The sequence below is a fragment of the Cyprinodon variegatus genome, unplaced genomic scaffold, assembly GCF_000732505.1.
Source record: "Cyprinodon variegatus isolate N-32 unplaced genomic scaffold, C_variegatus-1.0 Scaffold9, whole genome shotgun sequence".
Taxonomy (NCBI): Eukaryota; Metazoa; Chordata; class Actinopteri; order Cyprinodontiformes; family Cyprinodontidae; genus Cyprinodon; species Cyprinodon variegatus.
The window spans coordinates 46,481-68,578 of NW_015150462.1; the positions used below are offsets into that span (position 1 = coordinate 46,481).

Genomic DNA, 22,098 nt, shown 5'->3' on the forward strand with positions numbered 1-22,098 from the left:
ACTGTTAGCTCAAGCCAAGCTAAGCACTACACTACAATCACTGACTAATAAGTTATATCAAAGAGGAGGCGAAAACACAGTCATCACCAACAAACAGCAAACAGGGCAAAAGTGGAGACCCCCACTGAAGATCAAGCAGTCTTAACCTGAGGAGGGCAATATACAGCATCACCAGCCAACAGATGCAAGAGCATCCTACAACAGTACAACAGCCATGCAGGGTGACCACACACAAAGAAAAACCACGGAAGACAGCCTTGGATGATGTCAGCTTATATAGTTTCTGAGTGGTCCCAGGTGGGACTCTGATGGTATTACTACTGGAACAGTTCATGCATTCAGTGCTCTCAGCACCTGCATCTGGCCGTAAATTGGAATGAAAAATGAACTGAGAAAGTTGAGGGAGATGAAGCAATATTCAACAGGATCAGACCTGCCTAAAACAGGCAGTTTATTTTTTTTTTTTATGTCTGCCAGAAGTTGACCTGTATGGAGGACCAACTCTGCCATATTTAAAAATAAATACAGAAATAAATAAATGCTCAATAAATAAATAAGCATACAATTAATTGCCCCCAAAAATACAATAAACAAATAAATGTAAGTAGAAATTAAATTATACAGCGAGACATAAATGTATATAACTTTTAATTAGCTTCTTTATTTATTTGCCTTTGTAATATATATTTTTTTGTCCTTTTTAATCTTCAACTTTATTTTTTTATTACTTATATTTTTAAGTATTTATTTATGTGCATGTTTTAATACTTTCATCTGTTTTATTCTTCCTTTGTATTTTTTTACCCTAGTTGTTTGCAAATGACGAGGGGGGGTGTCCTAACAGCGAAGAAATAACTAGGGTAAAAAAATACAAAGGAAGAATAAAACAGACAAAAATATTATAACATGCACATAAATAAATACTTAAAAATATAAGTAATTAAAAAATAAAGTTATAGATTATACAAATATACAAATAAAAAATAAGGTAAATATTACAAAGGCAAATAAAGAAGCTAATTAAAAGAACTGTATAATTTAATTTCTACCGACATTTATTTGTTTATTGTATATTTGGTGGCAATTAATTGTATGCTTATTTATTTATTGAGCTTTTATTTATTTCTGTATTTATTTTTAAATATGGCAGAGTTGGTCCTCCATAAGCCTGCAGTAATTAATTTTAAAAAGATCAAGTTTTACCGAGTAGACCTGTCATCAATCCCATTTTGGTTTTTACATTTGGGATGGTGTGCCAGATTTGATGCTTCATTTGAGCTTTTTTGAGAACACAAACTATTTTACAAATATTCCCTTTCTGATATCATCTCACCAGGGCATTTCTTTCACTTTATTTATGTGGCCTCTTTATGTTTGTGGAAAATGTAAACAAACAGCAATGGTGTTACTATCCCATAGTGAAACACAGTGGTGGTGGTATCATGATGTGTTGATGTATAAATACATTTAATTTGCACATTTTCAACCTGTCTATTAACTGTCTTTCCAAAAAAAGATGACTTATAAAAAAGAAGGTTGCTCTGTAATCAATTTAGGGGACTCTGGGTAAGGGGCATACAATCCCATGCAATACTTTTGAGATCTTTTTTTTTTTTTTTTTTTTACATTTTTCTTCCATATCAAAGTCAAGCACTGCTTTGTGTTGGTCTATCATAAAATCTCAGTTAAACAGAGAGTTTGTTTATGTAACATTAAAAATATGACGTTGAGTACAAATGATTGAAGCAGGGCCCCGTGTTTGATGCAGGGCTAATTATCTAAAAAGGAACATTTGTTTGGACTCTTTTTACACAAGGCAGTATTAGTTCAATGAGTTTCACATGTGAAGCAGTGGTAAAATGTATACATTAAAATCACATTGGATGTTTAATTCTGTTCAGCTGTTTCTAATGCAGATTATGCCATGCTTCAGACATACTTTGTTGGAATAGTGACCATCGATCCACCAGGAACAGAGAAGAAAGGAGCGTCTTTTCCTAAAAGCAGGACCTTGTATCTTAGAGACCTGGAGGACGGGTTTCTCAGGTGCAGCTGCAGGTCAAAGAAAGAAAATTAGACAAATTATAGGTATGCATTGGTAATAGTTAGGTTTAAGATTAGTTTTAGTGTTAGGGCATAGAATGGATTGAAAATGACTGAAAATCAATTGAAGTCAATGGGAGTCAACACATGGTCCTCACTACGATGACAGAACGAGTATGTGTGTCTGTGATACCTGCTTGCTGAATGATCCATGCAGTGCTCCCGTCAGAGTGAGGGTCTCTGATGGCAGGTAGTGAGAAAGGGTCTCATACAGGTGAACACACAGAAGCAGGATCTGCACTGGGTTGGCATCACACAGGTCTGTAGGCTAACAGAATCCATCAGTCAAACACACAAGTTTGAGTCCAATGTTTTGGCTAAATATAAAACCTGTAACCCTGTGCTTCTCTGATAAGATGATTTGTCTTTTTTCAGTGAAGTAGATTTAACCGATTAACACACCACATAGAGTACTGAATGTATGTCACTTTTGTTCTTTACCTTTATGCCGATGTTGAGACCAAGCACAGTTAAAGCTTGAACCACAATAATGTTGTTGTGAAGGATCTGCTGCAGGCTGCTAGGCGAGGTGTACATCCTCCTGAAGTGGCTGCTTATCTACAGTGGATAGAAAAACAAACAGCTAAATACAATGAAGTGCGCTTTTGAGAAAAAAGTAATCATCCTTAAGAGTCTCCTTTCATTTTCAGAAAAGCTGATTCCTAAAATATTAATAGCAGCATTTTTTTTTCTTTAATTCTCTTTTTTTTCTTCCTCTAAACCAGAGGTCTTCAATGTTTTCCAGGCCAAGGACCCCCAAACTGATGGTGAGATGGAGTGGGGATCCCCTAATTATATATAGTATGAAATTGTGTTATATCAAACTGGTCCTATAGTCACTCTATTACATATGGATAAATGAAAAATGAAAGTAACGTCGCTCTGGGATGATTAAAGTATTTCTAATTCTGATTCCTGGTTGATGGGACAGGTGTTGTGAATGAAACGGTGCCCAGCTTGAAAGAGCTCCTGTGCGTCTCTGAATGTGTGCATTGATGACTGAAAGACATCTTCTGCCTCCATTTATCTGTTTACTACAGTGTGTTGAATTCATGTTAATGTACATTTAAAGACATTTCAATTAGTGGAAAATTGCAGTGGGGGATATAAAAAAAAAATCGTAATCAACCAAAACTTTCACGACCCCATGAAGTACCACTGCGGACCCCCTGTTGAAGACTTCTGCTCTAAACAATCATTCTCTACTTTGTGTCTGGCTTACAAGAAAAAAATCCCAATAAGATAATGGGAGGAACATGGTTGTAATCTTAAAAAACTGGGGAAACGTTGCAGCACTTAGAAAGCTATTTTTTTATTAAAAGGCCACTCTTCTTCTCCCACCGTTTCCACAGGATACAGATTTACCTACCAGATAAGGGCAGTGAGCAGCCATTAGAGCAGCAAGCACTAGTCCATCTGTGAAGTCCAAATCAAAGTTAACTATCCAGCGTGATACTGGGACTCCATCTGAAAGTCAAAGTTATACAATAAATATTTAATAACAACAACAAAAGAAAACCTTTAATAACCTCTTTGTGTTAATCAGTGTAACTTTAAGGCATAAACCTCACCTCTTTCCCACACTGTCTTCCTCATCCTCTGATAGTTCCTGTTAAGCCATGACAGTAGGTGGAGCTCCTGTGGTGAGTAGACGGTACTAACCAGAGGCTGTGAGCCATCCAGAAGGAATTCATTGCTCTCTCTGGGGTTCAGAGGCGTATTCAGTCCTTCTTCTGGCACACATCTCAACACCAGAACCTGAATATGTTCAATAAACTTAGTTAGCAACTGATGAGATATTTTAACTATATAACATATTTTAAAATGGATTTAAAAAAATGAAATGGAAACGTAGATGAGAAACTACACATGCCATCCATGGTTTCACCTTATAAATCTGCAGAAGCACATCAGTCCATGACTGTTTGCTCAGACACTCGTAATCTACAAAATTACAGTCCAGGCCATTCTCTGTATCTTTTGCCTGAGAAACACAACATCAGACACATTAGGCCAACGATTCACAGGTAGGTTAGAGCACCTGAATTATTGCAGTAATGGTTTAGGAACAAATGTGTGTTTATATATCTGTACCTGCAAGGAGCACCAGTGCTTAAACTCCAGGGTATCAAGCAAATACTCCGGTCTGATGTGACAAAGAAAGGCTCCCTGCACCCTGAAGACATAAAAAAAAAAATGGATTAACAACCCTTGTGTCATGGTCTTGGTTCTGTTGTGTCCTTGTTTTCGAATTTTAATGATTTAATTCCTATTTTGTTGTAGTTTTTAGATTTATATTAGTTCTCAGGTTTTTCTGTTGTCCTCTTTTGCCCTCTTGTGTGTGTTCCTTTCCCCTTGGCTTCCTCGTTATCTCCTCACACACCTGCTCCTTATCCACTCGTTAGCCCCGCCGTTGTCTCAGTCAGCTACATATACTCGCCCTCTGCTGTCACTCTTTGTTGGTTCCTTGTCTTTGCTGTCTTCTCGTGCAGTTGTCCACCTACCTCGTCTCTCCCTGGCTCCTCATGATTATTTTCCCCAGATGTCTCCATAGTTCTGTTTTTTTTTTTACATTATTAGTTGGTTTTTTTGGATTCCTGCATTTGTTTACTGTCTTTCCCCCATTAAACTGCAAGAAATCTCCTCAGCCTCTGCATTTGGGTCCTCAAACCTCAACCACAACCCTGACACCTTGTTTGTTCACATTGTCACTTATATTGTGGGAAGATTTTGTGTGACAGAGAAACACGATGGTAAACAGGAAAAAGCTAATCATGTTTAAAAATTGTCTATAAAAATATGTAATTTTAGCCCCCTTTACACTGGATTGTATCTAGATGTATCAGTAACATACAGTGTCATTAGAAAAGCTTTATCTAAGATGTATGACAAGCAGAACTAGTATCCATGCATGTCGCAGCATCACTCTACCTGAGAAAGGCGAGTATAGCTCGATGTTGTTGTAGCAGCTGAGTCGTGCGCTGGTGTATATCATCAGAAAATGTTTGGCATTGAGGGATACCAGGGATCCGTCTGCCAGTCAGATGATGAAGCATGTCCACAACGGACCTGCAATACAAATCCAGCACAGACAAACCAATGGTATTATTCTTTAAATGTATCTGCTAGCAACCAATGCCATTCACACCAACCTTGTGTCTTTATTTCGGCTAACACTGCCTCGCCGTCCAATGGAGGGGTTTGTTTTTACCGACACCCTGATTGGAGACAATAAGGTAAATGCTTAAATAGAGGCTGTAAAACAATTAGGTTCAGGTGGAAAGTGTAAAAATATCACCTTCGTAGTGTGTGCGGTATGGACATGGGGTGAGGTCCACCGGGCCATCCAAAGAGGCTGAACCACCTCTCTGTAGCCAGTAATACGTGCTCGTAATACAGACCTTCCTCTGAGTTGGAATCAGGGAATTTTGGCAAGCTAAGCCTGCTTGGAGCGTCTCTTGTAGGAGTGATGTTTGTATTTCTGCTGGCCTGTTCACTCAAACTGGTGCTATACGAGACGGAGTCTGAACAAGGAAGGTGAAGATACAAACATTTTAGTTTTAATTGAAATAAAACTTTCCTTTGGAAAATAAGAACCATCCGGACTGATTCCCTGCAGCCTTATTTGGCTTATCATGTAAAACAACTCAGATGGACTTAACCATGACTGAGTTACCTTTACCCACTGACGCCATGGCAACAAGGTGCACACGGCTTCCTCGGAAAAAGAAGAAATTCTTGCTGCAGTATTCATAACCCTTTGAACTTTAGTTTAAAAATGACTTTGTTAGATTTCGGTTTTCTTTTATGTTTTTTCTTTTGAGTATCCAGTTTTGCTTTTCTCCTTGTTTCTTATTGTTTATGGTTTAATTCTTAGTTCATTGTGTTCTTTGGTTTTTTTTCCTAGTAACTGTTTCTGTCTTGGTTCTGTTATGTTTTCTTTTGAGTGTTTAGTTTTATTTTCTCCTTGTTTTTTTAGTCTTAGTGGTTTAATGATTATTTTGTTGTATTTTCTAATTATTGTCAGTCTTCCAGGTTTTTCATTTGTTGCCCTCTGCTGCCCTCTCGTGTTCTCCTTTTCCCAAGCTCCTGTTTTTGTTTTTGCCTCTGTGTTAACCCGTTTCCTATCTGCTCATTAGCCCCCCCTTTGTCTCTGTCTCCTTTAAAAGCCCTCTCTTTTCACTTCCTCTTTGCTGGGTCCTTGTCTTACTTTGTCTTACATGCTCCAACTTCGTCTCTCTGAGCCTTCCTCCTTGAGTTTTGATTCCCTGATGTCTCTGTGGTTTTCTGGTTTGTTTTCTGTTTATTTTTTCATGTTTTGAATTTTGGACTCCTGGTTTCTTGTTTGTTTTTTTTGGACTTTGTTTTCTTTTTTCGGATTTTGGATTCTTGGTTGCCTGTTTGTTTGGACTTTGTTTTTTCAGTTACTCTTCATTAAATCAACCATAAGTTCATCTCTCCCTCCCTGCCTCTGCTTTTGGGTCCTCAACCCACAAATAAATACTGACAGACTTTAGTTTAAAAAAAAACTTTAAAAAATGAAGTAGTCTAGAGAGCTGTACTTAATGAAATTTCTTTTTGTTTACACTTGGGTATACAAAATGACAAAATAAAATCTGTATAGGTCTAGTTTACAATACATGACTCTAATGTATCTAATTGAGATTTTAGGTAACAGACACATAAAGTAGCACTAAAGTAATGAAAAAAATATATAAGGTTTTAAATTATAACCAATAAAAATCTTTAAAAAGTTGGGTGTAAATCTACTTATTGCCCTGAATCAGTACTTTGCAGAAACTGTTTTTATCCACTTAAGACATTAAAGATTAGATGAGTTTTCGATTGTGTTGGGAAACGTCTTGGATTTAAAAATGAATTCACTTCTTACCAAAAACCTATCAAATCAACACAAACACACATTAGACATTTCAGACCTGTGCTACATGTTGAGCTGTTGGGATCAAACAATGAGAAGGTTGATGATGTAATCAGGCCAGATGCAGAGCTTGATGTGTGGACGCTTTTAAGAACCGCCTCCACAGCTGTGGCCCCTTTGTAAAATATTTCAAAACAAAAGTTACTCTTAGTTGAACAAGTAACCGAGCAGATTCAATCGATTTCCATGTTTTTAAAGCTCTAACAGCGCCGTCGTACCTGTCTTCAGAACTATCTGCGGATCAGAGCGATTTAGCGCCATGTAGGGCCAGACTGTCAGCAGGCAGTTATCAGCGACAGCACACAACTCGATCTTGAATCTGAAGAGGTAAGAAGTTGCAGAGATAGAAAAACACAGAAGAGATTAAAGCGTTCGAAAACATTTAAACCTACAGAGATCCAGGTTACCTGTTGTCCATGTGGTCACTGAAGGTAATGGTTGTGCAGAGCGACACAGGGACAGCAGAGCAGAATGCCACTTTACATAGCAGAGAGGTGACATCAGCTTTCTGCAGTTGAGTGAGAACAGATTTAACAATATGATCTTTAAAGGAACGTCAGATAAATTTATGAGCTAAATCTGTCTGCTTCATGCAGAGCACATATTAAGCTTTTCTACAGATCTAATGAGCAAGAAAATGGACATGAAATTATACCAAACTTCTATATATAATATCTTAAAACTTAAAATTAAATCTGTTTCTTAGTCTGGTTTTTACTAAACCTCGCTGTAAATTACACTAAAGTTGTGTTTTTGTTTGGATGTGGCCAGTTAAAAGTGACTAACTCTGGACCTTCACCTGGTTGCAATCCTGGGCAGGAATAACGTTTCCATCAGGAAAGGCAACAGAAACCAGTTGGATCTTAGTTCCATCCTCCATTTCTATCTCATCAACTCTTGCCGATATGGCTGTTCCACTACAAGGAGAAAACATCAGACGGCTCATCATCCAATACGGACCAAACATCAAAACAATCAGTCACTAAATGTGAAATAACACAAGTAAAGATAACTGGTAATAACTGATTGATCATTTCTTTTTCACTCTGCCTTAAAAAGTATTCATATAGTTTCAACTTTATCCCATTTTGAAAACCTGCATTTGTTTGTGCATTTGTATTAATTCACTTTTATTCTAACATCACCACATGCCCAAACATTTGCCACCAGATTGTGTGACTAAATGGCCCAGTCAAAACATGAATCCACTGAAGAGTCTCCAGCTGCTTTTTATGTTCATAGATTCTCCATCCAGTCTAGCTTAAGCCTAATTTCCAAAAAACAGTGAAAAATAATTGGAGGAGGAGAGTAACTGCAATATCCAGTGCTGCCAAAGCCTCATTCATGTCAGCAAGAAGACACCTAAAACATGTAGAATCGGGGTGCTTGAGGCACATAATTGAGAATTATTTGTCAATCTCATCGGAATATAACCTTTAACCCACAGGAAACCTGAAGTATCAAGGAAAAGTTGCACTGAGCTGGTAATATATTCATTTCTAATTAAATTCAGCTACATTAGTACAGGGATGGTTAAAGGCAGACGTTTCGACATTTAAACTTTTCTGTTTAATATTAATCAAACCCATTCATATACGTTTCCAGGGCAGAAAATTCCAGACTGGTGGAGATTTTTTATGGATGGAAGGGTTTGATAAAGGAACACATAACTTGTTCCCCAAACAGCTTTCTACAAAGGAAACGGTAAATCTGCTGAAAATTTCTGACTAATTTTTTCTTTCAAATCAAATCATAACCAGCCCAACTGTTTAGCTGTGGGGTTCTGGTTTTTTATATAAACTATATTTACTAAATGTTATTTTAAATTCTCCACTGTAGATTCTTTAACGCTGTAAAAGTCTCAAGGTTATATGTCAATGCATGGCGTAGAAATATAGCAAATAGACAGTATAAAAAACATTGCAATGTAGATTGCTAGTGTTTCCCAACCCTTTTTGACTTGTGTACCCTTTTGGGCATTTATTCTTACCATGAGTTCAGTCGAAAGTTTTGCTGATTGTCCAAAAATGGAATGTACAATTATAAAATAAAAACTGTTTTACTTAATCTTTTAATTTGAGCATTTAACTATTAGCCATTGTATTATTTCCATCATAAATAAAACAACATAAATATGTTGCCTGGAAGTTAGTAATGAATCGAAATAAATACAAAATAAAATCAGATTATAAACCTGTATTTATGAAACTGGAGCTCCCTTATGATCACATTTAAACTTGATGAATTGTAAAATTATAGTCAGACTGACTTAATTAGTTTTACTTTGTTTTCATCGCACCTGAGCTGCCTTGATGAGCTCCAATAGCTCAGTGTAAAAAACCTCAGATATCAGGCTGTTCTCTACATCCAGTCTGTTCCTCTGCTTGGTTTTAATGTGTGTCAAAGCTGAAGCTGAATTCAAACATATAATAAAAACTTACTTTTTGCTTGATAAAAGCTTGTTTCATTTTTCAATATGTTCCTCACAAAGGAAAACAGATCCCAGCCCTATTTTATTTTACTACCTAAGAGATAAAATATTTTCATGAGCCCCTTGCAATGCACTCGTGGACCACTAGGGGTAAGCGTATCCTGGTGTTCTGTCCGATCAGCATACCCCCTCAAACCAGCATACCTATAGTCAATATGCATGCACAAGACATCAGCTTTGCATATGCGCTTGCTAGCCTGAAAATTTAAGTGTCAGACTAACTTAACCCGTCAGACCAGCATACCCAAAGTTGAAACAGAATTTAAAGCTAAACTTCTTTAAACACAGATGGCCTCGCTTTCTGTATTCTCTACTTCACACCAGGAGGATTTTAGAAAAATTAACTTAGAAATGCTATTTCTAACATTTAAATTTTTATATTTAAAGCATGTGCAGCTCCTGGAAAATTACATAAAAAAATAAAATAAGTGGCAAAATTTTACAGCTATTTGATCATGGATTGAACTATTGCTTTATTCCCAACATTAATCAAGATTATTCCTTTTTAATGTGCCAACTACAACCTTGATAGTAGTAGGGATCTTGCTCAAGTTTGATTCACTTCAATTAACCTTCCTTCTGCTCCACCAAGCACCTGTATCCAAGGTGACACAATATCTAAATCAATATCATCAGCGATTGGCTGGGCAGGAGGTGTGTTTTCTACGGGACGCCTTTTTTAGATGGCTGCAGGTGCAGCTAGACCCTTCTCTAAATAAACTTTAAACTAACTCAACGGACGTGTATCCCTTTATTCATGTGCTGTACCAAAAAACAATTGAATTACTTACTTTTTGGTGTTTTTTGAAGCGTATGGTGATCTGGTAGCGCGCATGCACATTACTATGAGTATTTTGGTCTGACCGGGAATGCCGATCTGACAGAACACCAGGTTGGGAATCACTGTTTTATGAGACAGCAGGCAGCCTGACAAATACGTGTCTATTGATGACTATGAATATGTTTCCTCTGGGTTATTTAGGCCACAGGTTTTAACACAGATTATTTATTGCTACAAACTAGTCGTTGGTTGTTTAGAAAGAAAGATGATAGCTTTAAGTATTCATTGTGAACCAACCATGGATAACCAGTAGTTTGCAGGGTGAGTGTGGTTTCTATTCTTGTTCTCAGAGGAACAGGGGTGAGGAGGATCTGACAGGGGTGGAAGGTGATACGCGGAAGCCTGATGATGACTGACAGCTTCCTGTAAGGCTGGGGTGCTTTGTTTCTTTGTCTTCCTTCAGTCTCCTTCTCTCCCAGATACAGAGGAAAATATAGTACGGTCCCTTTTTCTCCTGTGGAAAAAAAACAAAATAACATTTAAGCAGAGATCAACGATCAAGATCTTTTTTTCATCAGCATGAACTAAGTCTTGACTTTTTTTTTCAAGCAGCTCAAACTTTTTCCCCCAAAACTTTTATACAAAACGTAAGTTCAGTAACTTTAGAAGCAGCCATCACAGCCTGAAATGTTTGGGATCCTCTGCCATCAGATCTTTGCTATTGGGAAAATATTTAGTTCCCCAAATTTACCACAACTCTGACTTTAGCAGTAGCTTTAGCTGTGTAGATTTAGTTGGATGGAATAATATTGCTTAAACACAGCTTTCAAGCTATGTTTTCAAAATTAGCATTACAAAGTTTCATTATTTTTCAATATTACATCTCCAACACACTATTGGATATTTAATTATTTCAAACTACAAGCATTTTATACTGCACCCATTCTGATGGCCTCGGGGTCGATGGAAACCCCAACACATACGGACTGGCCCGGCCTTAGAAAGCCAGATGATGGAGTCACCACACACAGCTTATTAGCTGCTGCATCCGTGGCACTGAGATCAAACCACCAGTTTACACCTTCTCCTGTGATAGCTCGCCAACAGACGCTCTGTTCCTGCTCAGCTGTCAGCTCAACAGTCTGCAGCAGAAGGACGGGAAAGAAGAAAACACAGGAAAACAAAATCTTAAATTATTATAAAAATAATTAGATGTAACACACATTAAACAGAATGATTTTGATGAGAAGAGAGGAGAAGGGGTATGATGGAATTATTTATTACACGGAAAATGACAAGAGTTTGGGTCAAATGGAATACCTGAGATAATATATTAGACTGTGATTGGACAACAAACTGCAGGGTAGGAGGGGACATTTCCACTGGAGCAAAGAGGGCTATGCAGAAAATGAACAGAAAGCATTACACCTTACAGATATGCATAGAACTGTCAGGAAAAGTAGAAGCGGTATCATGCTGCGGGTTTATTTCACAGCCAATAGTACTAAAACTAAACCCCAAAATGAACACGCATCAGATCTGGGTTAGGATGGATAAAATAAGTCAAAATTAAACAAAATCACACAACTTCAGCAACAGTAACTCCACCTGTGGCCTGTATCCAGACTGGAGGAAGTGAAGGGGACAAAGAGCTGGGCCATTTAAGTCCATTAACCGTTAGTGGTAGGAAGAAGTCATAGCTGATCACCTTCGGTAAAAAGAGGACATTCAAACTCTTTAAACTATTTATACAAACAAATATTTATATTATTTACAGTTAGCACAGATGCTAAGAAGCCATTTGATATATGGTTTTAATGTTTCCTCTGATTCATGCATTGGAAACATCCAGAAATCTCACCTGGGTGGGAGAAAAGACCAGCAGACATTCCTGGGTCTGACCATCACTAACCTGCACCACGGTGACTCCAGGCTCTTTTTCTGCTTCTGCAAGGACACAGAAACAACCTGATAATCTCAAGCATTTAAAGAATATGTGTAATAAACTTTTTCAGGACCAGACATCCCCATCAAACATAGTTTCCCTCTTTCCCAGAAAATTTGCATTTTTTAACTGAGATACTTTAATGTGCTTTAATAATACTGTACATACTAGCAGATGGCTGACAGACTTGGACTGAGAAGTCTTTGTATTCTGACAGATCAAATGTGAGTCGGGACGTCACTGCAGAGTGGTTTGTTAATGTGAACGGAATCTCTTGTTGAGAACCAACATGGACTCCACAGAACTGGAAATGAGACTGAAAAGAAGACACATAAGTTAGCATGACCAGGTTATGTTAGCAGATGTAACAGCAGCATTTTGGTATATTAGAATATTAGCTAAAATTCATTTATTTCTGTAATTCACAGCCTTGTGGTTGGGGAAGTCTGGTCAAGCAGATAGTCACCAACACTTTTAAGCAGAGCTATTCAGCAGAATCATTGGATGTTCTGGGTATCTTGAAAAGGTCTGTTAGTTTCAGGACAGGTGTGCATGATTTGTGTTTGACTTTTAGACCTGATAGTAATGTTATGATCGAGAGAAAATAGAAAGTTATAGTTATCACATTCTGTGCTTTAAATGGAGCCACGTGAACCTAAGAAATTAAGGTTTGAGTTTATTTTGATCTACCTTATCATAGTTTAAATATATAGATAGTCAACATAGATCCTGCACAGATAATAAATGTTCATGTTTGCAGCAGGGCAACTATAACGCTCACCACACTGAATTCTATATTTGGAGGCTCCACTGATCCTCCAACTCTTAGTTGGGTGGACTTCATGTTCCTCAGAGCTATCTGCAACACACAGAAACTCCCTTAGAAACAGAAAAAGTGACACCATATGTAAATTAAACTGCACCGTTTATTTATTTTCTCACCTCAAACTTGGTATCAAACCTGGATACACAGTCTGGGTTGAACTGGATGTAAAGTATGGCCTGACCTCTGCTGGGCACTACACCTTGAGATGGACTCAGAACCATGCCAGGTAGAGGAGAGGGGTCCACAACCTGACAAACAGAGAGCAGAGCCATTGCAAAGTGGCCCCATGGGGTTGGACCTCAGCTAAATCCATATTAATGGATGGTGTGTTTATCTTAGCATAAATATATATTCTGATTGGCTCAAAGATCCTGCTAACAGAGTGTGATTGGACACCTGGTAATAGGCGTGGTTCCACCCAGAGTTGTGCAGGACAGCAGTTCTGATAGACGTTGTGTTTAGAGGCACAGACCGGAAAAGGATTCGTTGTTCTACCAGCTGGACAGTAGTGGTTCCAATCTGAGAGGAAGATGGGAAAGACATCAAATTGACATGAGAGGCATTCCTAACAAGAAGATGTCCCTCCAATTCGCATAACAGCTCAAGCTTATGGTGCGTTCACACCAAACATGATTCAAGAATCTATCTGCTACTTTCCTGTTCCACCTTAACATGGACAATTAACTCAGCGATTTGTGGTTTATAATTTATAATGGGAACCCAGGAAAGCCACTGGTGTCTACGTCCCTGGAGCTACAAGAGGAGAATGAATGATGAATGATTTTTACAGATGTTTTAAGAGCTTAAATAAAAGGCTTTTTTCAAAGATCCCTCACAAAAGAGCGTTACTAAATTCCTTTTTTCTTAACATACATTATTCTATGTTCCATTTCAACTGAATAAAGTTAGTTTTTACTGCTGTTCTACGTCACAGCCACATCCAGTCCATGATTGGTTGTCTGGACTTCACAGAGAAGTTCAGATTTTTCACGTGTCACATTACCAACAGTTCGCAGTAACCAACATAATTATGCTATTTGCATCCTCCGTTGGATCGCTGTGCTCCTGAACGCAACTCTACATGGGGATAACATCTAAATCAATCACTCAGGTCGCAGGAAATGTGTTCGGTGTGAATGCACCAGAAGAACTGCTCCGTCCATGTGCTAAAGTTTCCAGTGATGTAGCAGATCTTTACTGTGTTAAATTATGTGGAGGGGGCTTTTAATACAGTTGCAGACTACATCTTTCAGGTTTAAAATGGAGAGAGCTGCATTTGAATGAAGACAAATCCTTTAACACTGTGGAAAAACATTACAAGTTCACATGTGCTGCAGAAGATGCAAACTTATTACAATTGAGTGACTGGACTGGACTTCTACAGATGATGGTTAGGGACTTCTAGTGAGGAGTTACTCAACCCAGGAAAGGAACAATCCTTCTTTGTGGAGACAAACCTTAGCAACACAGTGCAGGCGCTGAGTTTTTCCCCCAGGGACGCAAAGGTCAAAGTCTCCCTCTGAGGGGGAATCAAAGGAAGGATGCCAAACCACCTCACAGTCTAGTTCCATGTGTGGCTCCACTGTACCTGGACAAAACGAGATGAGATCCTTTAAAATGTCACCTCATAAACATGCTACGTCAACAGGAGATGATTGAGTAACTCCAAGCCACAGTCACCAAAGGGTCCTAGAGCTGGCTCACCTGTAGCTGGTCGGACAGAGAATAACAGCAGGCCGCTTTCTGGGATCACGGGCTGCCAGGTGAAATCTGCTGCACAGTTACACGGGTTATGAAGGGTCACTGTGCTCCTGTACTCTGATCCTGGGAACATCAGCGGGGTGGAGGGGAGCACCAGCAGGTTGGTGGACATCACCAGAGACAGGGAGACAACCTGAGCTTGGACTAGTATTTGACCAGGGTGCTGCTGGTTTACAGTGTAGTTTAGGGACCTGGAGAAATGAAGTACACTTTCACACCCTCAAACTTTTATACAGATTGATTTATTGAGATTTTATGTAAAACATCAAAACATGCATAACCGATCCATTTTATTTAGGTTCTAAAGAAATACTGAGGATTAAACGCTTTACAGAACAGCTCATCTGAACACGGACCGACCTGTGGAAGGGCCCGAGCTGACTGCTTTCAAATGTCAGGGGCAAGCTGCTGTGGGAGAAAGGAGGTAAGACTTGCGACAGCAGGGAGGAGCCTTGCAGTTCAGGACAGTTCATCTTTAGCTCAACCCAGACATTCAGCGGCAGACGGTTGAAGAGGTGGAGCTCCTGAACGCACACTGACTCCAGACACACAGAACCAAAGTCCACCTTTAAAGGACCTGTTTAAACAAAGGGACAATATAGAGTGCATTATTTGCCTCAGCATTTATGCTCTAGATCAGGCTGTCATTTTCATAGTTTACTAAGTAAAATCCTACATATTACAACTTGGTAGAGTTCATAAGGAGTCAGCTTCCTGCTGCAGTCTGCCACCTGCTGGCTGGTAGATGGAACTGTTTTAACTGCTGCTTCTGAAATCTGTAAAAACAAAAACATATAATTGAAATAGATTAGATATCCTAAATACTTTATTTATATAACCCAACTAGTGCTGCTTTTTTAATCACCCCTGTGCATTTGGTAGTGTCATTAAGTTTCCCTTCTGAGCGGTCGGTGCTTTCCAGGTCTCTGATGTGAAGCTTAGGGGGAACAAGTCCGTCCTTCAGTGTGTCTTGTTCCCTAAAAATGAAAATCAGTGCAAGACAGTGAATTGAACTTTGTGGCTTTTAATTGGAAAATGGAAAAACATTATTGTTTAACTCATTCTGAGATTATTTTAAATGGTCTTGGGGGGGATATATATTCAATTTGGAAATCACACCTCTCTCTGATCTTCTGAAGCCGTTTTTGTCTAAGTTGCTGGATAAAGGTCATGTAAGTCTGTCGATGGCACTGTCTTTGCTGTTCCTCCTCCTCAGTGAAAGCATAGCTGGTGTCCACATGGTAATAGAGAGGCGCTCGGGTAAAAATGGTCCTGAACGACATGAAAACACAAAGAAACATTACACTCACTAAAACTAATTTTTGCAGCTGAATTTATCAGTTTTTCTTGAGTTCTAATTCAGATTTTACAGAAAACGTAATTTTTACTTATATTAAGTCAAAAATATGTAAAATTCCTAAATTATGAATATATATTAACCTAATAAGACATATTGAATATAAAAAATGTGTCTTCATGCAGCTCTCTTAATATATTTGAATCCCCTGCCCTGTTTTTTATTTCATGCTTTTCTGGGCCCCCATGAAAACAATGCTGGCCCCCTCCTGGCCCCCTGGTACATGTGGTCTAGAACTGCCACTGTCTGTAGGCCTTTCATATATCAAAGATAATAAAATAGTTTTTCTTTAAATGCCCACAATTTAATCTAAATCATGTATCGTGTTTTAAATCGAAAAAAATCTGATTATTCAATTAAAATCAGATGGTTTGTTGTGGAGCTGTGGTTTGTTAAACTCTACCTGTATTGTCTGAGTTGTGATGCTGGTATGATGCTAGAGGCTTGGAACTCGTCTCCATCGGAGCCCTCGCTTCGCTGTTTGCCATGTTTGTGTAGCTTTGAGGCGGGAGCGCGGGCCAAGAGGCTGCGACGAGCCAGCTCACTCAACGTAATCGGAGGCTCTGTCCCTGTTAGACTATTTAGAGCTAAAATGATATAAGAAATAAGTTCACTTTCTGCAGCCTTCTCATTAGATTTCATGGTCTAAATGTGGAAAAATTCTCACCAGGAAGTGGCTTTGGTTTGGGGAGTGGCATCACACTGTAGCATGTAGCTGATAAGCTCAGGGAGATTGTGTGGAAGCAGCTAAGCTTAGTGGAGCTGCTATCTTTCTGAGATGCAACCCAACCCAGGACATCTACTTTCTGACGGACTTGGAAGCTGCCCTGCTGCCGTCCAATAAAAGTCAAAATTATGTCCTGCAGAACATAGAAAAAACAAGTTAATCTGTTAAACGTTTGGAGCTTTAATTAGAACCTGAAGCTGCAAGCATTCACACCTGACACCGCCCAGGTGCTATGCTGCCCTCTGTCGGATCAGCGGTGAAGTGTGCTAACTTGCGAAAGCGGAATCTGACAGGAAGTTGAGGGCAGAGGTTCTGGAGCACACAGATGAGCCCTGAATGCTGGCCCATCGCACAGCTGGGGAAATCAAAGGCGGTAGAGGGAGACGGCAGCAAAGCCACGGGGACTCCAGAACCAGTCACTGACACCTCCACACTGCTGTCGGCTACAGGGATGAAAGAAAGCTTGATTAAAGCTATCAGTCCTCTCTACCTCTATGTTTTCTATTATGGGGCTAATTATAAAAAAATAATAAAGATTGAGTAAAATAATCATAATAGGACCATCCTATGATAGAATCCCCATTATAGGAAGATAAATGTTTTGTGTACTTCAGCTGTTTGTACATGTGTGAGTACCAGTGTGTTGAGTGAAGCCATGTTTGCAGTCCACAATGTCAAACAGCAGGAACAGACAGTAGTCCTGCCGGCTGGCTGCTGTAACACACTTCCTCCTGCTGTCAGACAGGGCAAATGCGGACAGTAGAAAATTCAATGTTCTCTACAAATGAAACATCTCCTCGTTAGTATAGTGGTGAGTATCCCCGCCTGTCACGCGGGAGACCGGGGTTCGATTCCCCGACGGGGAGTGATAAAACCTTTTTTTCCCCTTCTTATCGTCTAAAACAACCGTTTCTATTCCTTATTTTTAGCTCTTCTCAATTCAGCTATAAATTTTTTTATTTTTAAGAGAAACGTATTTGAACCACATTATTTAAGGCACGGCCATGAATGAATACTATCAATCTATCTATAATACAAAGGACAACTAAAGCTAGAAAAGTCAACACAAAATATCCTTCACATGAATTTCTAGCAAGTCTTCTTCGGTGTTTTAGTACAAATGTACCTCCTGCAGATGGGACTGAATCGTACTGCCACGGTGGTTTTGTCATATGGACCCAGTCGACCATGTGTAGGAAAACATTCCAAGACCTCAGACAAAGCATGGCTTGGCGAGCTGCTGTTCTTCATTCTCTCCAGCAGAGTGCACTGTGTGCTCTTTAGAAAGTCTGTTCCCTGTGGGGAGAATTGAGAAAGCTGAAGGTTTTTGTTTTATCCATTTCTTACAGACTAAAAGCTGCTTTATTAAAAGGTAAATGACTCACTGCCTCAGTCCCAGCAGGGTTATCCTGCAGAAGGCAGACCCAGTCGCATGCCAGGGGAGCATTGTTTCTCAGCAGCACATTCTGCACACAGGAAGTTCCAAAGTAGACGGGTCCGAAGCACAAAAAGGACAGTGGAGACCCCTATAAAAGGATACAGATATTGAGAAGGAACTTTAAAGCAGCAAGATCCTTTTAACATTTTATAATGCCTTGCAAAAGATTTTAAATGTAGGCCAAAGCGTTACATTTTGTCCTATCTGACATGTTTAGGGATGGGTTTTTTTTCTGCTCAAAGTTGAACTTCTGCCCAAATTTCAAGTTATTTTGTTTTTGTTCTGTTTTTTTTTCTCCATGGACCTGTAAATATCTCTGTAAGGCACAATAATTCAGTCTCTTCTTGAATCTAAATGCATCTACCTGCAGGTCAGAAACCTCCAGATGCTGCTCCACCACCTCAGCCCTGATATGCAGAACTACAGTCGAGCTTTTCTCGAGTTTCACCCTCAGGGACAAATAAGGCAAGATAACAACTGTTATTATCCAGTTAAGTACAATAAAATAAAAACATATTTTGAATATATAAAATATAATATTCTAAACCCCTAAGAAGGTTCTGATTCTTTTAGTCTACGCTAGACACTATAGATAATGTGGGTGAGTTGTTTTTAGAGAAAAACATACAGAGCTTTTTCATCAATCTGCCCAGGTTTGACTGTATGCAGTTCTACTTTCAGCCACTGGGTGGTGCCAGCTGCTATGACTCCACTGGATGGTGAGAAACTGAGAGAGGCGTCTCCACCACTGTACTCCACTTGGAATACGCCTAAAAAGATAACATACTTATATGTGCACCCCCTGGATGAATATCACAGTTCTATATAGTATCATGTGTCAAATAAAGATCATTTGACTTACCAGGTGCAGAGCCTACGTTGGTAATCGGGTGAAGTTTGCTGACCATCTGACCCCTGGCGACAATGCAGCCAAAGTCCAGCACAGAGTCCATAGTGAAAGAGCAAGACCTGGGAAAACTGCAGCGAGAGATGCAGCAATAATAAAGATGCAACCAGGCATGTAAACTGTAGCTGATTTGAAAGATCACGCACCCTGTAACTGGAACCTGGAGGATCTCTTCATCAGCTATATGCACCCGAATGGAATCTCTGACCTCCTCCTCAGCATCTGGAGTGAACTCCAGCACACCTCTGACAGAAAATCCTGATGGCACAAACCCGGATTGACTCAACTGGATGAAATTAAAGAGCTGTAGGGAAGACATTTCAGAAGGATATTAGGTTGTCACTCGACGTACCAACTTAAAATCAAGTTGAAGTTTATGTAAGTAATAGGAAAAGATAAGTATTTATAACATTAAAGAAAAAATGTTGTGTCAAAGTCGGAGAAAATGAGTTAAAGTGCAAGTCTTTGTAGATTTTTTAATCGGTTTCACAGCATCATTGCAACCACCCAAAAATCTTGCAGGCAAAGTTTTGCCTGAATGCTCAAACTTCAAAATTTTTTCAGTGCCGGCATTCTAAGTAAATAAGTGGAGTTCTTCATAAACCACTGATTATAGGGTTTAGAGGAGACTTTGTAAACATTTCAGACTTGATTGGGAAGCAGAAATAATTTTGAATCCAAACTATAAAATAGGAATAGAAAGGGAGCTGCTCAATTATTTCAAGCACTTAGGTCTGCCATAGTTAAGATGCTGTTCTGGATTATTCTATGACCTTCTGGATGATCTGTTGATGCTCTTTTAGAGTTAATTTGGTAGTCCATACTTTCAGTGTTCATTGCTTAGTGGATAATATCTCACTGCTGAGGGACATTGGACTCCTAAAGCCTAGAAGCAAATGAATAATCCTGTCCACACTGATAAATCACTGATAAATCACTTCATTCCTCATCTGTCTTTGATTGTTTCTGTCCCGGGGCCAATGCAATTTTGGTTCCTTGTGCGAAATTAAAGGTGAATGCTTAATGATTTATGATGCATTTTCTATGTTTCACTACTACGGAAGAGGATTAGGGCCACTGATAAAAACAAAAAAAACAGTTTACTGATTTTTAAATTTTATTTCAGTATGAGAAAAAGTCAGAATTCTGACTGTAATCTCACAGTTCTGACTTTTTTTCTCACAATTTTGACTTTAATCTCACAGTTCTGACTTTAATCTCACAATTCTGACTTTAATCTCAGAATTCTGACTTTAATCTCAGAATTCTGACTTTAATCTCACAATTCTGACTTTAATCTCAGAATTTTGACTTTAATCTCACAATTCTGACTTTAATCTCACAATTCTGACTTTTTTCTCACAATTCTGACTTTAATCTCACAATTCTGACTTTAATCTCACAATTCTGACTTTTTTCTCACAATTCTGACTTTAATCTCACAATTCTGACTTTTTTTTCTTACAATTCTGACTTTTTTTCCCTCACAATTCTGACTTTAATCTCAGAATAATTCTGACTTTAATCTCAGAATTCTGACTTTTTTCTCACAATTCTGACTTTAAGCTCAGAATTCTGACATGGCTACGGCTTGATGCTAACACGTTTGTTAGCTGTCAGAATTCAGTCAGAATTCTGAGAAAAAAGTCTGAGTTCTGAGATTAAAGTCAGAATTCTGACTTTTTCTCATAATTTACTGAAATAAAAAGATCTGTTAACTTTTTTGATTTTTTTCAGTGGCCCTAATCCTCTTCTGTACACTACAGAATAAAGAACAGTCAAAATATTGATAGCAGAGAAAATAAGTATCAATTGCAAAAAAGGAAACGTGTGTCTAATCGATGTCTATATACTTAAAACTAAATTATTTCTATATTAATATTTTGTAATTTAATGTAAGAATTTTGATCTTTTGGAATAATTTTAAAACTATTCATACATGCTCTGCCCAGATGTTTTTATTTTTACTACACTGTATTTTATTTTTTTCTACGTTACCTTCGAGTTGGGCTTCTCAATAAAAATCTTCTTCGGCTGTTTTCCAATATTTGTTACCGTGACTGCTTTCCTGTAAACTTCCCCAACTTTTACATCCTTAAATTCTACAAACGGAGGTTCAACTCGAACGCACCTTCCAGCCATTAGGTATAGATTTGCAATTAGAAGTCTTCAAATATTACAGAGACATATATTATTAGGTACTATAGTTTTATAAAGTATATCTATACTCGCCCTTTTATGTTGACCGAGGCGCTCTCGTCAACTTTACCGTTGATATGACAGCTCAGGTGGTTGCTAGGTTACCGGGTGCGGTGGTGCTTTGGTTTTCATGTTTTAGCAGTCCAGGCGGGCGGAGCTACAAAAAGCTTTGTCGGTAATTCATTTACCTTGGGTCTGCATTTTAAGCACGAACAATTTGAATTTAGCACCTTAACGTTAAATAATCTAAGTTTAACGTCATTATATATTGATTCTTTTAATTACTTATTTTCTGTTGTGAAATCATCATTCATTCAAGTCGTGGATTTTACATTATACACCTTTTGATGTTTGATTTTGTATTATTTCAAATAAACTGACACAAAAAAAGATGAATATAGCTCCCAAAAGCTAAACATGGTGATGGCTGCATCATGCCTTTGGGTTGCCTGCATACAAGTACAGAAAAGCTGGGGAACAAACCATGATGTGAACCTATTCTACCTAAAGTCAGAGAAACACATTTTAAAGTTACAAACAAAATTTATCCTGTGGCAGATTTTTTAAGAAAAAGATTAGATTTTTTAGGTGGATTAATGTTCATATAGTAATAATATTAGTGAA

The 22,098-nt window shown here is 38.5% G+C and overlaps 1 protein-coding gene and 1 non-coding gene across 2 annotated transcripts in view; one reads left to right on the forward strand and one right to left on the reverse strand.

Moving 5' to 3' along the window:
* Positions 1 to 21,488, reverse strand: part of cfap47 (cilia and flagella associated protein 47) — a 28,277-nt gene extending 6,789 nt beyond the window's left edge. The window contains exons 1-40 of the mRNA XM_015377753.1: positions 21,274 to 21,488; positions 19,422 to 19,579; positions 19,231 to 19,346; positions 18,997 to 19,138; positions 18,733 to 18,817; positions 18,316 to 18,456; positions 18,057 to 18,226; positions 17,567 to 17,664; positions 17,144 to 17,373; positions 16,871 to 17,063; positions 16,607 to 16,790; positions 15,966 to 16,118; positions 15,712 to 15,823; positions 15,523 to 15,622; positions 15,207 to 15,423; positions 14,790 to 15,037; positions 14,543 to 14,673; positions 13,482 to 13,604; positions 13,202 to 13,333; positions 13,041 to 13,118; positions 12,428 to 12,575; positions 12,176 to 12,261; positions 11,923 to 12,022; positions 11,635 to 11,711; positions 11,255 to 11,456; positions 10,612 to 10,828; positions 7,842 to 7,959; positions 7,450 to 7,550; positions 7,261 to 7,361; positions 7,041 to 7,157; positions 5,402 to 5,627; positions 5,256 to 5,321; positions 5,035 to 5,172; positions 4,198 to 4,279; positions 3,992 to 4,087; positions 3,675 to 3,861; positions 3,473 to 3,570; positions 2,545 to 2,661; positions 2,237 to 2,371; positions 1,940 to 2,052 (exon numbers count right to left, since the gene is read on the reverse strand). Coding sequence (XP_015233239.1) covers positions 1,940 to 2,052; positions 2,237 to 2,371; positions 2,545 to 2,661; positions 3,473 to 3,570; positions 3,675 to 3,861; positions 3,992 to 4,087; positions 4,198 to 4,279; positions 5,035 to 5,172; positions 5,256 to 5,321; positions 5,402 to 5,627; positions 7,041 to 7,157; positions 7,261 to 7,361; positions 7,450 to 7,550; positions 7,842 to 7,959; positions 10,612 to 10,828; positions 11,255 to 11,456; positions 11,635 to 11,711; positions 11,923 to 12,022; positions 12,176 to 12,261; positions 12,428 to 12,575; positions 13,041 to 13,118; positions 13,202 to 13,333; positions 13,482 to 13,604; positions 14,543 to 14,673; positions 14,790 to 15,037; positions 15,207 to 15,423; positions 15,523 to 15,622; positions 15,712 to 15,823; positions 15,966 to 16,118; positions 16,607 to 16,790; positions 16,871 to 17,063; positions 17,144 to 17,373; positions 17,567 to 17,664; positions 18,057 to 18,226; positions 18,316 to 18,456; positions 18,733 to 18,817; positions 18,997 to 19,138; positions 19,231 to 19,346; positions 19,422 to 19,579; positions 21,274 to 21,417 — 5,480 coding nt within the window. The 5' untranslated portion in view covers positions 21,418 to 21,488. The remainder of the gene's footprint in view (positions 1 to 1,939; positions 2,053 to 2,236; positions 2,372 to 2,544; positions 2,662 to 3,472; positions 3,571 to 3,674; positions 3,862 to 3,991; positions 4,088 to 4,197; positions 4,280 to 5,034; positions 5,173 to 5,255; positions 5,322 to 5,401; positions 5,628 to 7,040; positions 7,158 to 7,260; positions 7,362 to 7,449; positions 7,551 to 7,841; positions 7,960 to 10,611; positions 10,829 to 11,254; positions 11,457 to 11,634; positions 11,712 to 11,922; positions 12,023 to 12,175; positions 12,262 to 12,427; positions 12,576 to 13,040; positions 13,119 to 13,201; positions 13,334 to 13,481; positions 13,605 to 14,542; positions 14,674 to 14,789; positions 15,038 to 15,206; positions 15,424 to 15,522; positions 15,623 to 15,711; positions 15,824 to 15,965; positions 16,119 to 16,606; positions 16,791 to 16,870; positions 17,064 to 17,143; positions 17,374 to 17,566; positions 17,665 to 18,056; positions 18,227 to 18,315; positions 18,457 to 18,732; positions 18,818 to 18,996; positions 19,139 to 19,230; positions 19,347 to 19,421; positions 19,580 to 21,273) is intronic.
* trnad-guc lies at positions 17,725 to 17,796 on the forward strand. The gene has a single exon. It is a non-coding gene; the product is annotated as a tRNA-Asp (tRNA).
* Positions 21,489 to 22,098: the final 610 nt, after the last annotated feature.